The 13618-nt window shown below is 38.8% G+C and overlaps 3 protein-coding genes across 5 annotated transcripts; 1 reads left to right on the plus strand and 2 right to left on the minus strand.

Moving 5' to 3' along the window:
• Positions 1 to 36: 36 nt before the first annotated feature.
• LOC116433398 (ATP-binding cassette sub-family C member 4) lies at positions 37 to 5912 on the minus strand. Its single transcript, XM_076373138.1, has 18 exons — positions 5447 to 5912; positions 5256 to 5366; positions 5027 to 5161; positions 4742 to 4946; positions 4455 to 4680; positions 4225 to 4381; positions 3887 to 4136; positions 3614 to 3802; positions 3249 to 3535; positions 2986 to 3169; positions 2566 to 2906; positions 2298 to 2472; positions 2000 to 2219; positions 1693 to 1923; positions 1384 to 1614; positions 997 to 1298; positions 269 to 916; positions 37 to 184 (listed from the first exon to the last, which is right to left on the minus strand). Exons 1-18 carry the CDS (start codon positions 5518 to 5520, stop codon positions 71 to 73), a joined length of 4080 nt encoding a protein of 1359 aa, XP_076229253.1. The 5' UTR covers positions 5521 to 5912; the 3' UTR covers positions 37 to 70.
• A 1609-nt stretch (positions 5913 to 7521) lies between these two features.
• LOC116433447 (tubulin alpha chain) lies at positions 7522 to 10117 on the plus strand. 2 transcript variants are annotated; one of them, XM_031991547.2, is made up of 4 exons: positions 7522 to 7847; positions 7927 to 8228; positions 8944 to 9525; positions 9711 to 10117. In XM_031991547.2, the coding sequence occupies exons 1-4, from the start codon at positions 7562 to 7564 to the stop codon at positions 9948 to 9950; spliced, it is 1410 nt and encodes a 469-aa protein (XP_031847407.1). In that variant the 5' UTR covers positions 7522 to 7561; the 3' UTR covers positions 9951 to 10117. The 2 variants fall into 2 exon arrangements, with proteins under 2 accessions (XP_031847407.1, XP_076229350.1); XM_076373235.1 differs by having other exon boundaries at positions 8944 to 9917.
• Positions 10118 to 10496: 379 nt separating this feature from the next.
• On the minus strand, positions 10497 to 13472 carry NiPp1 (nuclear inhibitor of protein phosphatase 1). Of its 2 annotated transcripts, none has more exons than XM_031991544.2 (8): positions 12864 to 13060; positions 12565 to 12800; positions 12376 to 12436; positions 12140 to 12293; positions 11784 to 12004; positions 11517 to 11720; positions 11019 to 11425; positions 10497 to 10826 (listed from the first exon to the last, which is right to left on the minus strand). In XM_031991544.2, the coding sequence occupies exons 2-7, from the start codon at positions 12591 to 12593 to the stop codon at positions 11063 to 11065; spliced, it is 1032 nt and encodes a 343-aa protein (XP_031847404.1). In that variant the 5' UTR covers positions 12594 to 12800; positions 12864 to 13060; the 3' UTR covers positions 10497 to 10826; positions 11019 to 11062. The 2 variants fall into 2 exon arrangements, with proteins under 2 accessions (XP_031847404.1, XP_076229352.1); XM_076373237.1 differs by lacking the exon at positions 10497 to 10826 and adding an exon at positions 13307 to 13472 and having other exon boundaries at positions 10960 to 11425; positions 12864 to 13192.
• Positions 13473 to 13618: the final 146 nt, after the last annotated feature.

Below are 13618 nucleotides of genomic sequence, written 5' to 3' on the forward strand. Positions count from 1 at the left end.
TTCGTGCGCAGTAGTTGGAAGTTGTTACGGATATTAAGTACTTTCTTGAATTAAGTACATTAATATTCTCTTAAGCATTCTTTGTACTAGCATTTCCATTAAGTGGTCTGATAGGTGCTACTTCTTCTTCTTCTTCTTTTACTTCTTCTTCTTCTTCCGTATATTCAGAACTGTGTTTATATGCCTAAGAACACAGTAATACATTCTGTTTAAAACTCTTCAACGTGCCTTTGAAGAAATACATTGCTATCAAGAAAAATATACGTACCTGTTCCGCGACTTTGCTGAGTTGGTCGAACATTAGTTTTCCAGTTTCTTTCAACATATTGGTGAAATGCCCTTCTTTATTCTGAAGCAGAATATGCGGATGATCGAATTCAACCATTTGTCCATGATCCATAACTAAAACCTTGTCGCTGTCCATTATAGTGTTCAATCTATGCGCTATAGTTAATACCGTGCAGTTTTTAAATTTCTGCCTGATAGTAGTTTGAATCAAAGCATCCGTCGAAGGGTCTACGTTAGCCGTAGCCTCGTCGAGAAGAAGAATCTTATTATTTCGTAAAATAGCTCTTGCCAGACAAAGTAGCTGTCTTTGGCCCACGCTGAAATTCACTCCCCCTTGATCAACAACAAAATCGAGGGACGAGATGCTCGATTTCAATTCCACGTCTTCTAAAGCAGTCCAAAGAGTATCGTCGTTGTAATCATGGAAAGGATCTAGATTATCCCTAAGCGTTGACGAGAACAATATAGGTTCTTGTGGAATAATGGAGATCTTCTTCCTTAAGTCGTGCAGGCCGATTTCTTTCGTGTCCAAGCCGTCTATGCATATTTTACCTTCTAATTTAGTCAACCTGAACAAAGCTGATATTAGGGAAGTTTTACCAGCACCTGTACGACCAACTATTCCTACCTGAAAATCAATAATTTAATAGTCATTCATCTTGCTTGCACACGGTTGTTTCACGATATCTTTGAATAATGAGAAATTACTTTTTCCCCAGATTTGATACGGAAAGTTAAGTCTTTAAGGACGGATGGCGCTGTATCTTCATAGCGTAGATACATATGATCGAACTGAATGTCTCCTTTGGAAGGCCATTGGGCCGATGGCTTTTTGTTCGGTTCGCTCTCGAATGGTCCCTCTTTGTCGAGTTGCGTAAATTGTAAAATTCGTTCCACGCTGGTCATTTGTGCTATCGTTTCTGCGGTTTGTCGCATTCCGTGTTGAAGCATTCCGCATAAAATTAGAACTTGCGATATGGCTAAACCAACATTTCCCGCGAACGTGTTCCCTGTTGAAATGAATGTAAGCTTAACAACATACCAGTAAGAAATGTTGCTAAAACGATTGTTGTAATAAAAAAAATAATGGTATACCATCGTCTAATACTATGAAGCTATACGTGATGAAGGCAATAAAGCAAAGAGACACGACATCCAGCGCGAATCCAAAGGCAGTGCTCCCTACAATAGTTAAGTAATAGGTACTAGTGTGAAGATCTTGATGAACATCAAATTCTTTGCGAACCATGTCTTGTGCCGAACATGAACGAATCGTAGTTAAACCTAGTAATGACGAGCTAACGTGGGAGAACACAGGACTTTTCGCTAAAAATTTCAGTTATTTTATAAACGTTGCTCGAGAGAGAACAATAGAAGATCATTTAGAGAATAGAACGTTCTTACTTGTTCCTTCGAAACGCTTCATATCTTGTGCAGTTTTTAGATAAACATTTCGTATTTGCCAATACAAAAGAGCCATTATAAGCATTGGAAATACCGTCCACCAATTAATGATAAGTACCTGAGCCAGAATTCCAACCATTACTGCAAATACCTGAATGGACTCTATCATTGTTCGCGGTAAGAGTTCATCGACTGCTCCAATGTCCTTTGAAAAACGATTTAGTATACGCCCTAAAATGTAACGGTTATATTTTAACAGAATGAACTGATTGAAAATTCATAAGCTATAATATTTTTTAACATTCACCAGATGGATGTGTATCGAAGAATAGCATCGGTGCTCTCAATAACGATGAGAACATGAAATTATGAAGATTTTTACTGGAGTTCATGCATATCTTGTAAAACACGATATTCCTGATTGAAGTCATAATTATACTCCCAAGTATAAGCACTGCATAAATGCATAAAGCAGTGTCACGATCAATGTAGTAATTGTCACGCAGTGCAGCATCGATACCCCATGTCTGTGAATTCATAAATGCGATAAAACCAATAACAGTAATTGTCGTTTGTTGAAAAAAAAACCGACTAATAATACTAACATTATTCTTATCTAAAATAGCATTGTTCGGCGTGTCGAGCAATATCGTCTCATTAAAGTTATCTATGTCTGAGGTAACCGCTCCATTAATCGGTTCAATGACGCTTCCGTTTTGTTTGAATACTTCCAACGTATGATTGATATTGTTCTTCACGCGCATTTCTTCCTGTTTTGTCCTGAAAAAGAAAGGCGAAGCGAATAAGATTAAAACTTACAAGTATAATTTACAAGTTGTAAATTATAAGATGATATATATGAAGAACGCTAACCAGTAAGCAACAAAATAATCGCTACCACTACTTCCTATCTGTCCTAGAATTAAACTCAACAGAAAACCTAGGATCATCAGAATCGATCCTCCGGCTCGGAAGTATCTCCAATAAATTGATTTCGAAATGCTTCCTTTGCCCATTAATTCTTCGGTTTCTTGTGGCTCCGCTTCCTCGTCGTCTTTACCGTTTTCGGAATTAATAGATATATCAGGCGTATGATTTTCATCGAGATGCACACTTTCCGTATCTGCTTTCTGATCTTCCATTGAAAGCATGCTTAAGAAATCTATGTTCTTCGCTTGAAGCTCTGCAAACGTGCCTTCGTATTCAATTTTACCCTACAACAAAAAAAAAAAAAAAATCATAATTCTTTCAGCTACAGTACTTTATTTAGACTTCCCGAACATTACTACTCACATTATTCAATACAATGATGTGGTCACAATGTTTTAGGAACTGCACCTGATGGGTCACGAGAATTCTTGTTTTGTCATGAAGATAATTTTTAATGCATTCATTAAATAAATGTTTCCCGACGTGTGTATCCACTGCGGACAACGGATCATCTAGCAAATAAATGTCGGTGTCTCTGTATACAGCCCTATTATAACAAATACCAACGTAAGTTTCAAATCAGTCATATTAATGTAAAACAATTTCTTTCGCCAGCTCTAATCTACCTAGCCAAATTAATTCTTGCACGTTGCCCACCGCTAAGAGACGCTCCTCTATCTCCAACCAACGATTTGTCGCCGTAATTGAATTGTTGGAAATCTTTAGTAAGGGCGCACACTCTGGTGACTTCGTCATATTTTTTTTTATCGTAATGTTCTCCAAAAAGTATATTATTGCGCACCGTACCAGAGAACAACCATGATTCCTGACTGGCATATGATACTTTACCATTCACTAGAATTTCTCCATCCGACTGTTGTAATTCTTTTAAAATTAATTGCAAAAATGAACTCTGAAAGAAGTCGTTCGAGGGACATAAACGTAATGCTATAAAGCGATTTTATAAAATATTATCTTTTTCTCTCAGTACCTTTCCTGCGCCAACCGGACCGACAATAGCATACAGTTTTCCAGGTTTCATTTGAATACTAATATTGTGTAATGTACTTGTAATTGCATTCTCTGACCAAGATGCTGTAAGACTTTTAATTGTAATACTACCATCTCCGGCAACTGGCTTTGAGTTGATTATTTTATTTTCTTTTAATAGTAAGAAATTCTGAAAACACAATAATAATTATACCTCAAAATTAATTAGGAACTGAAGAAGGGATAAAATAAAATTATGTGAGGATTAGTTTACCTCCAATCTCTTAATAGATACACTAGCTTCTGCAGCAGCTGAAACGGCCATTGGATATAATATAGCCATAGTCAGCTGCAGAATGTTAAAGTACTGGGCCATTGAAAATACTTTATCGGCCGATATATTATTTCCAAGAAGAACAAATGTCATAATTGTAAAAAATAACGTTGTTCGCTCGGTGAACACAAAAGTAGCTAAAGTAAAACCTCTTAAGTACGATGAAATAGTAAGTACATCTACTTCATAACTAAAAAAGATCATATAGTCAGAAAGTATACAGATATGAAATAGCATGCAATGTTTGTAATTTCTATAATTTAAAGAAAGAAACATACCTTCTAACGACGCTAACAAGTTTCTCAAATGGCTTTTCCCAAGTATACATTTTAATGACCTGAATTCCATTGATAATTTCTGACATTAAACGCACTCTTTCATCTGTTCTGATTGCAATTTTTAATCGTAACTTTGAAATCCATTTTCCCATGTACCCTGAGAAGAATGTAAATTATTTTCATATTATTCTTACCGTTTTAGAAGTTAGAGAATTAATAAATAACAATACCTTGTAATGGTATGGTTTGAACACTTATAAGAAATACACCAGCTAAACAAGAAATTCCTACACTTTCCCAAATCATGTAGGATATCAGAGCACCCTGAATTGGTAACATCCAAATATAATGCAAAGCTATAAACAATTGATCGAATCTGGACACATCATTTGACATTAAATTCACGATCTGACCTGGGGTTGTAACATTGGTAGAAGACTTTGACAAGCGTAGTATCTAAATAAAATTTTAGTATTTAAAATAACAGTGATAACTTGATAAACATGTGATATAATACCTTTCTGTACATCACTGAAGAACATGCTATTCTCACTCTCATACCAACTTCCAATAAACCTAAGTTCGAATGATGAGTAACTAAAGCACCAACTAAGGATAAGAACACGACAGCTGTAGCATAGCTATAAGCTTCTGAGGCAGTGGATGTTGATCTGGGATCAAAATGCCAAATAAGCAAACCTAATACGTATGGTAGCAAAACCCTGCAAGATTACAACAATGTTACATCTAAATCAAACTTACAGTGTTCCAATGTAATAATAAAACAATGAGAAACGATTACCTTACAAAGACAGCTAAAAAGAATTGCCATCCTCCATAATAACAGAACGACCATGCAAATGTCTTTTTCAGAGCATTAAAGAATTTCGGTTTTCTACCAGTTCCTTCGGCTGTTTGAACTTCTTTCAACCAATGCCTAAACACACAAATAAACACGCATTATCATACAATCTTTGTTTGGATAAGCTCATTGACGTTAGACTTATGTTCATCGTTTAATGTTTACTCACCTTTCAAGTTTATCTCCCAGTTTCTGACTGACATCCTCGGGCAGCACATTGTATATATCTTTAACTTCAAGATCATGATCTTTTCCATACAGAAATAGTGGTCTCAGCCACCTTGAAAAAAAGAGAACAATGTAAAACGTTCAAAGTCACAAACCAGTTCCGCAATGCCGGGGGCCACGTTCGTCACTCACCAAAATATCAATCTGCTAATGGGATTCGCGGAGAGCTTAGGATTAGGATTGTCGTACTTTTTACTTGCATCCATTATTGATTTTAACAGACATACTAAACCTATTCGTAACTACTAGACGGCTAGACTGGCGTGGACTGTGCCGCTCGAAACGAATCCGTAATAAGTTGGCGAGTCTGACTGAAACGGCCAGTCTGCGTTAATAACCGAGGATTCTTCGAGTCATCGTCGAAAAGTCACGAGTGCAACAAGTCAGCTTCGCTCGACCACAAACAGATTGTGAGACTTAATCGAGCAACTAAGAATTTATCAAGCTAACATACAACACGTGTACAATTACGCGCATGATCGATACAACCGAATTATATAAGGTTCCCAGAGATCCCTAAATACGTCACGATGTTCTCAATGAAATGGGATATAACCGAAAATGTCAAGGTCACTGACCTAGGCGCGCTATTAATAGCTCGTTCAATTTTTACAAAGAAAAAAAAAAGATATTGTTCGCATTCGTATGCTCGTTCAATTTTTAAAAGAAAAAAAAAAGATATTGTTCGCATTCGTATGCTCGTTCAATTTTTAAAAGAAAAAAAAAAGATATTGTTCGCACTCGTATGCAACGAGATCGACGATTAATTTATGTTTTCCTTTTTTTTCGAAAGAAACGTGAAGCGACTCTTATCGGGTTTAATTAAAAGTACAAGCACACGACTCGAGTGTCCTGTTGAGCGTCGATCATTTTAATGTATTTTTGCTAAATAATATGGCCCGGCGTGCTTTTTACACAGCGAGACGTGTATGAAGATTACAACACGCAGATACCGTGTACGATATAAAGTTGATATCTCACTGTATAGATTAGAAGCAGGAAACGATGTTACATGGTATTGCAACACATAGGCGCAAAGTTTCATACTTTACAGAGGCGGCGTTCAATTTTTCTCACGTTCATTGTCATTCCATAATCTGTGTTGTCCAGGCAACGGTTATAAATCGTGACAATTCATTTTCCCCTGGGTAGCGGAGCGGAGGCCGCCAAAATTTCCCGTAATTAAATCAAATATTTCATCAATTCCCTTTCGGTTGATCGACCCAAGCAAATCTGCAATAACATATATTCCACGAGAAGCGCTGCCAAAACACTTTCAAAATGGTAAGACAGATCCGACACGTGAATTTCAACCGGCATTACCGTAGGACGTTTAATAATAGTCATTATCGTTCATCATCATCTTCGCCTCGATAATTAATCCGCAATCTTCCTCGAGTCGTTATCACCTTGGACGACACAAAGTGTCATCTCTTTTTTTTTCACGTCTGATGACCGACAAATGACAAGGTATTCCGTAAGCTCTGAAATGAAAAAGGAATTTGCTCGTTCGAGACGTTCGATGCTATGGGGTCATCAAATCGAGTTACTGCAGTTCACTCGATTAACGCGTTCTTCGATCCAATGAAGCTAAAAATATTAGGAAAATGAAATGGTTCTTAAATATAACGTCGCAGTTTAATTAATAACAATATCTATAGGATTAACTTAAAAATGAAAGGATAATAATTAATGAAATTAAAGGAAATTAAAAATTTAGGAAATTAGAAATCCTTAAAATTAAAGGATAATAATTAATAAGAATATCTATAGGATTCACTTAAAAATTATTCGTATCCATATGTGGATATTTATTAATTTTGCGTAGATTTTGTTATAGTCATGAACAAAAATTCGGCCCATAGAGGGTTAATTTCATTTGATCGAATTGCATTATTGCTATTCCACGTTCATCTAGCCGAATGTCATTGTATTACAGCAGCATTATTTATAATATAGAAAAGTTTTCATATAATCATCGATTCATTTGGTTATGATTCAGCCCGTAGAGGGTTAATTTCATTCGAATCACGTAAAACACAGGAAGTCACAAATACGTGAAGCTGATAACGAACGTGTTAAACAACCTTACATTATAAATAACATTAGCTAACACGAGGGCATTCGAACTTGCAATAATAACGATGCAACTCAAACGATTAAACGTTATATCTTTTCCGTTTCGAGTACTTTGCTCGATGAAATCATGCGTCGTTCGATCAGTTAACTCTTGGATGTATTCGATAAATGCATCGGTTTCCCAACAAATGGGAACAGCATGCACAGTCAGTTCCATCATGTTTTACGCTGCAGCGTGAATGTATCTCGATGCACGTGGGCCAAGCCGGCGTTCAAATGGGCAACGCGTGTTGGGAATTGTACTGCCTGGAGCACGGGATCCAGCAGGACGGTACGATGCCATCGGACAAGGTGTCCGGTACCAACGACTGTTTCAACACGTTTTTCAACGAGACCAGCTCCGGCAAAATGGTGCCTCGAGCGGTAATGGTCGACCTCGAGCCCACGGTCGTCGGTCAGTTTAATCGTCGCGCAGAGAAACTCGGTTTCCTCCGTTCAATTAACGCAAGAAACGAACCGCGTTTCCCTTTCAGACGAGGTACGGATAGGTCCGTACAAGCAGTTGTACCATCCGGAGCAACTGATCACCGGCAAGGAAGACGCGGCGAACAATTACGCTCGCGGCCACTATTCGATCGGCCGCGAGGTGATAGACTCCGTGATGGACAGGGTGCGAAGGCTGACGGACCAATGCACCGGCCTCCAGGGGTTCTTCGTGTTCCACTCGTTCGGGGGTGGTACCGGCTCGGGATTCACGTCCCTGCTGATGCAGAAATTGTCCGACAATTACGGAAGGAAGAGCAAGTTGCAGTTCGCGGTCTATCCGGCGCCACAAGTACGAACCACTCTTAACACGTTAAGCGCCATGTCAGCCATTGGTGACTGACGCTTCTGAATGACTAGAAAGCAATCGTAACACACAAGATAACTGATGTGAAACGAAAATGTTTAATAACGTAATTATGTTGATAATAGCGTGCTTTTCTTTGCTACAAAAGAAAAACTCTACGGGAAAACGCTTAAGATTTCCGTGGCGCTTGACGTGTTAACACGTTGAGTACTACGTCAGTCCTTGGGGACTGACAGTAGACTTTTCGTTTGGGCGGCGTGGATTCTAGGGACTGACAGCGAACTTCTCGTTTGCTCGACATCGGTGCACGAGACCGGCATTTTAAAGGGTTAAATTATGAATGACAATGAAAAAATTTATGTTAAAATTCAGCGTACTCCCGTGGCTTTCTCAGACTGATCGTTTCTCGGTGTTCGCACTTTTGTCTCCCTGGCATTCCCCACCCCATTATCTTATGTTTATACATTGTACACACGTGCATCGCCTGCACCATTGTCACAGTGCGAACGACAAAAGAAACAGTGAAAAAAAGTCTAGTTTAGCGTTCGGCATCAAATGCTCGCGCGCTGCCTGAGCGGAAAGTACAGGAAAATCGGCGCCGCACTCAACGTGTTAAATAGGGGCTGCACGCTCGAAACTAACGGGAATTGGCGATTGTAACGGTAAGACAGCCCTAAAAGCGAAACAATGTACCATGCAGGTGTCGACGGCGGTCGTGGAACCGTACAATGCAATCTTGACTACGCACACCACCATCGAGCACTCGGATTGCGCGTTCATGGTTGATAACGAAGCAATTTACGATATCTGCCGGCGGAAACTCGGTATAGAGCGACCTTCTTACGCGAATCTGAATCGGCTTATCAGTCAAGTGGTATCATCGATAACCGCGTCCTTGAGGTTCGACGGCGCCCTGAACGTGGACTTGACCGAGTTCCAGACGAACTTGGTGCCGTACCCTAGGATCCATTTCCCGTTGGCGACCTACGCCCCGGTGGTGTCCTCCGACAAGGCCTTCCACGAGGGGATGTCGGTGGCCGAGATCACCTCCGAGTGCTTCGAGGCGTCGAACCAGATGGTGAAATGCGACCCCCGCGAGGGCAAGTACATGGCCTGCTGCCTGCTCTACCGCGGGGACGTCGTCCCGAAGGACGTGAACGCGGCGATCGCCGCGATGAAGGGGAAAAGCTGCATCCGGTTCGTTGACTGGTGCCCGACCGGATTCAAAGTCGGTATCAATTACAGGCCGCCCACCGTTGTTCCCGGTGGAGATCTCGCCAGGGTATCTATCGACGCGCAAACATTCCGTTATCGGCGCGACGGTCAAAGGACAGAATTGTTTCGGTCTTATTTCGCCGATTCGCGACTCGCCGCTGGAAGGGAACAGTTTTGTTCTTTGAGTCGCACGCGTCTCCCTCCCGTATCCGCGAGTCTCCCTGAGGATACAGAATTTGAACGATCGTTTAGGTGCAAAGAGCAGTCTCGATGCTGTCCAATACCACAGCCATCGAGGAGGCGTGGGCGAAATTGAACTACAAGTTCGATCTGATGTACAACAAACGAGCGTTCGTCCATTGGTACGTCGGCGAGGGGATGGAGGAAGGCGAGTTCGCGGAGGCTCGCGACGACCTCGCCGCTCTCGAGCGGGACTACGAGGAGGTGGCCCTCGAGTCGTCGAGCAGTCCGGACGCGTCGTTAGAATTTTGAGGAAACTCGGAGAATCCGCGGCTATGATCGTTGAAACGTGACCGGCAACTCCCAGCTACCCGAAGGGAATCGAAATCGATACGATAAATTCTACTGTGGAGAAACATATATTATTATCTATATATATATATATATATAGATGTATATATGTATCTTTTGATAGCTCGTTTTATATGTTTTATGACGTGTTTATTTTTTAATAAAATTATTTATCTTCAGTACAGTCGTTTATATTATAGAAATAAAAAATATGTACCCCCGTCTCACGCGTCTCTCAATTATGCGCTATCTACGTGAACATTTGTTTGCATTCTTTCTTTTTCAACGTTCTAGAGCAATCGACGGACCCGTCGATCTCGGAAGAAAGTTCGAAACGTACGAAGGTGCAACCCTGTTTTCACAGTCGTTATTTATTCAGGGTTCCAAAGAGCTTTCTTAAAACTTAAGTCAATAGTAAATTCTTATGTTCATTGCACTAAATACACGAATAACGATTATCCACTACTCTCCTCGAACGTCTAACGTAACTGAATAATAACGGTCGAGTTCAGGAAATATACATTTCGAGGATATTATTGTTATCATTGTCGCAGTGCGTACGTTCTGGCTAAACGTAACAAAGTTCTCTCCGATGGCGTGAAGTCTCGGCGTGAGATTGGCAACGTTAAATTAAATAATTCGAAGCAACAACGTGCGTGTCGTATCACAAAAGAAAATTCTCTTATTACCTTTCTCGTGTTTCTTCGTACTTTCTTAATGTTAAAATGAGATAAAATTTCTTTTATTCGCGTTCTCTTTATCTTACAGCTGTTATTTTACTTTTGATCTTTGCGAAAAGACTACGTGCAAATGAAGATCAGATTCAAACGGTAGATCCTGAGTCAAATAAAAAAAAATGCGTTCGATTACTTGTCTTTAAAAAATGAAGTCGATTGTATGTTTAAAAGAAAGTTAGTTGAAAGATTCAAGGTACGAATCGTGTGATCATGTAACATTAACTAAACGTATCTGTTAAAACTATTATGAATGATTTATACAGAAATTCTTATACAACTTAATCTCTATTACCTTTGTCTGAGGGAAATGTAAGAAAAATATATTTCCTGAGACTATTACACCAAAAGCGTTGGTATGGGTTTCTTCCCAGGCCATGCTTCTTTGGCATATTTTTTCTTTTTTGGTTCCAAAGTTCGCGTTTCGGTAGGCCCCGACATTTCCGGTACGTGAGGCGCTTCTGTTTGTATTTGGGAGGGTGTCATCTCTACTTCAGGCGCAGGATTTGGTAAGGCAATACCAAGTCGAGAAGTCAACGAAGACAAAGCGCTTGAAAATGGATTGAGAGACAGTGACGAGGGCGTGAACTGTTCCGGTGGTAAATCCTGGTACAGCTGCGGCGCAGTCGATGTAGGTTGAAGGTGTTTTAACGGATTGTGATCTTCCGATAAAGAAATTAATCCTCCTTCCATACGCATTCTCTGAAATGGTCAACGATAGCATATATATTAAATGAAATGCAAACATGTCTATAGAGAGATTACGTTCTACGAAACTTCATAGCGTTCGTACTTTACTGGGTACGACGGTTGTCTGTACAAGATTACGAAATCTACCGACGGACGGGTCAACATCTTCTGGATTTATTACTTCTTCATCGTCGTTGAAGGTAATCCCTTTTTTCTTTCGTTTTCTCGTCGGCTTATGAATTTCATCGTCCGTTATACCCAACATTGATATACGTCTGTTATGCGCAGTGTTAAATTCTGTTAAATTCTGTAAAATGTATGATCATTACACACTCGAATCGTACAATTTCAGGATAGATTGTAAACGTACATCGAGCTCTGTCTCTGTTTCAGGCAAACCCAATAAACCACCGGCATCGATATCTTCAGATAATTTTTCCAATTCTTCTATGATAGGTCTTGTACCTGTTTGAGGTCTTTCTCTGATAATGTAATATCGAGTGGATGCTCCAAAATGAAATGTACTATCAATTGGTAACTGCGTAGGTTTGTGAGGTTCTAATCGTAGATTACCAATGAAGGTTCCATGTGCTAAAGAATCAATTATATTTTTATAATATTGATGCCTTCGTTTCCTAATACTTACATTAAGTATTTTACATAAAGTCATTATTATCAATTGGAATCTTAAACGCCTTCTTTACGCATTGATAACAATAAACTTACTGCTACCCAAATCGACAAGAAATACACGATTCAGGTGTTTATGATAAACAAGAGCTGCATGGACACGAGAACAAGAAGCATGGTCTATACAAAAATCATTTAATTGTTGATTACGGCCAAATAGGTAGCATTTTTTTTCATCCACCATTAATTTCTGCAACAAAACAGTAGTTCTTGTATCATGTTTCTACAGATATGTTTCCTTAATTATTGGGTACAGTATAAAAATATTATACCTGGATTAATTTGTCATTTTTTAATACATCTAAATGTAACCCGACTGGTGGTTTTCCTGCCCTGAAAAACATAACCTGTGTTGACTATGCTACTTGATAAACACATCCTACTTTGATGCATACTATTGTATGACACTAATGCACCTAAATTTTGCTTCAAAAGTACCAACAAAAATTTAGCAAACGTACCAATTAGGCACCTCGTAATGATTAGCCATTACCACTTTGTTGCAATTTACTGTATCAAGTGGGTATGGTGTTAACTAAAAAGAAAACACATTCGATGTCAGCGGTGCCAGAACGTCATCTTAACCAAACGATGACAATGTTTCGTGGCAATTCTTTTTAAATACAACTATTAACGATCCATGGATTAATCAGTGTTTACCGTTGGAACGGTACATCGGATAAACAGATATGTGCACCTAAAAATGAAATTACTTTATGAAAAATTCGACGGAAAATGTTATTTTGATCCATGTACTTACATACACATACACTCTTCAAAACTGTAGATGAATATCGTTTTACCCAGTCCTTAATTGCAACGCAGTATAAATCAGATTTCTCAAGTGACCGTTAAGAGATGAGTTAAAAGATCACTTCTTTCAAAAAAAAAAATGATCAAATGATGTTAAAATATTCAAGTCTTCGAATAGAATGTATTCATAGTCAGTTGGATTAGGCAATACAAATATAAAGCCATGCTTTAATACGGCCCTGGTACCGTTTCACGCACGGTCTGTGTTCTTAGTTTGGACTTTCATTAATACAAGTTTCTCATTCCCTTCTATGTATAATTATTATTTAACGAATCCTACAATTAAGACAAAAATGATACAATGAAACGAGTCAAGTATTGTTTTCACTGGAAACGCACTTAACGTTTAGAATTTTATGTGAAAAGTGCATGATATACAGAACAGTGTACCTCCATAAGAAAACAATATATTTAAAAGCAATCGAAAACAAACATTTAAGTAATGAAATTATAATTTCGAATAATCTATATTATAGGAAATTTAAAAGTATATTTAATAGAAATTGCTTGCTTTAAACGTAAGGATATTAACATTGTTTTGTAACCTAGATCGAAACGAAATTATGAATACCACTGGTATAACTGACAGCGCTTTCAGTGTCGATTCCGAGTCGATGTTGTAACGTATGCTGACAGTAGTTTCAGTTGCTAGTATATAGAACGTTTCTGTAAAAGGAAAGAAATGTGTAACATTCAAGAAAT

This window comes from Nomia melanderi, chromosome 13 (genome assembly GCF_051020985.1).
Source record: "Nomia melanderi isolate GNS246 chromosome 13, iyNomMela1, whole genome shotgun sequence".
NCBI classification, from domain to species: Eukaryota; Metazoa; Arthropoda; class Insecta; order Hymenoptera; family Halictidae; genus Nomia; species Nomia melanderi.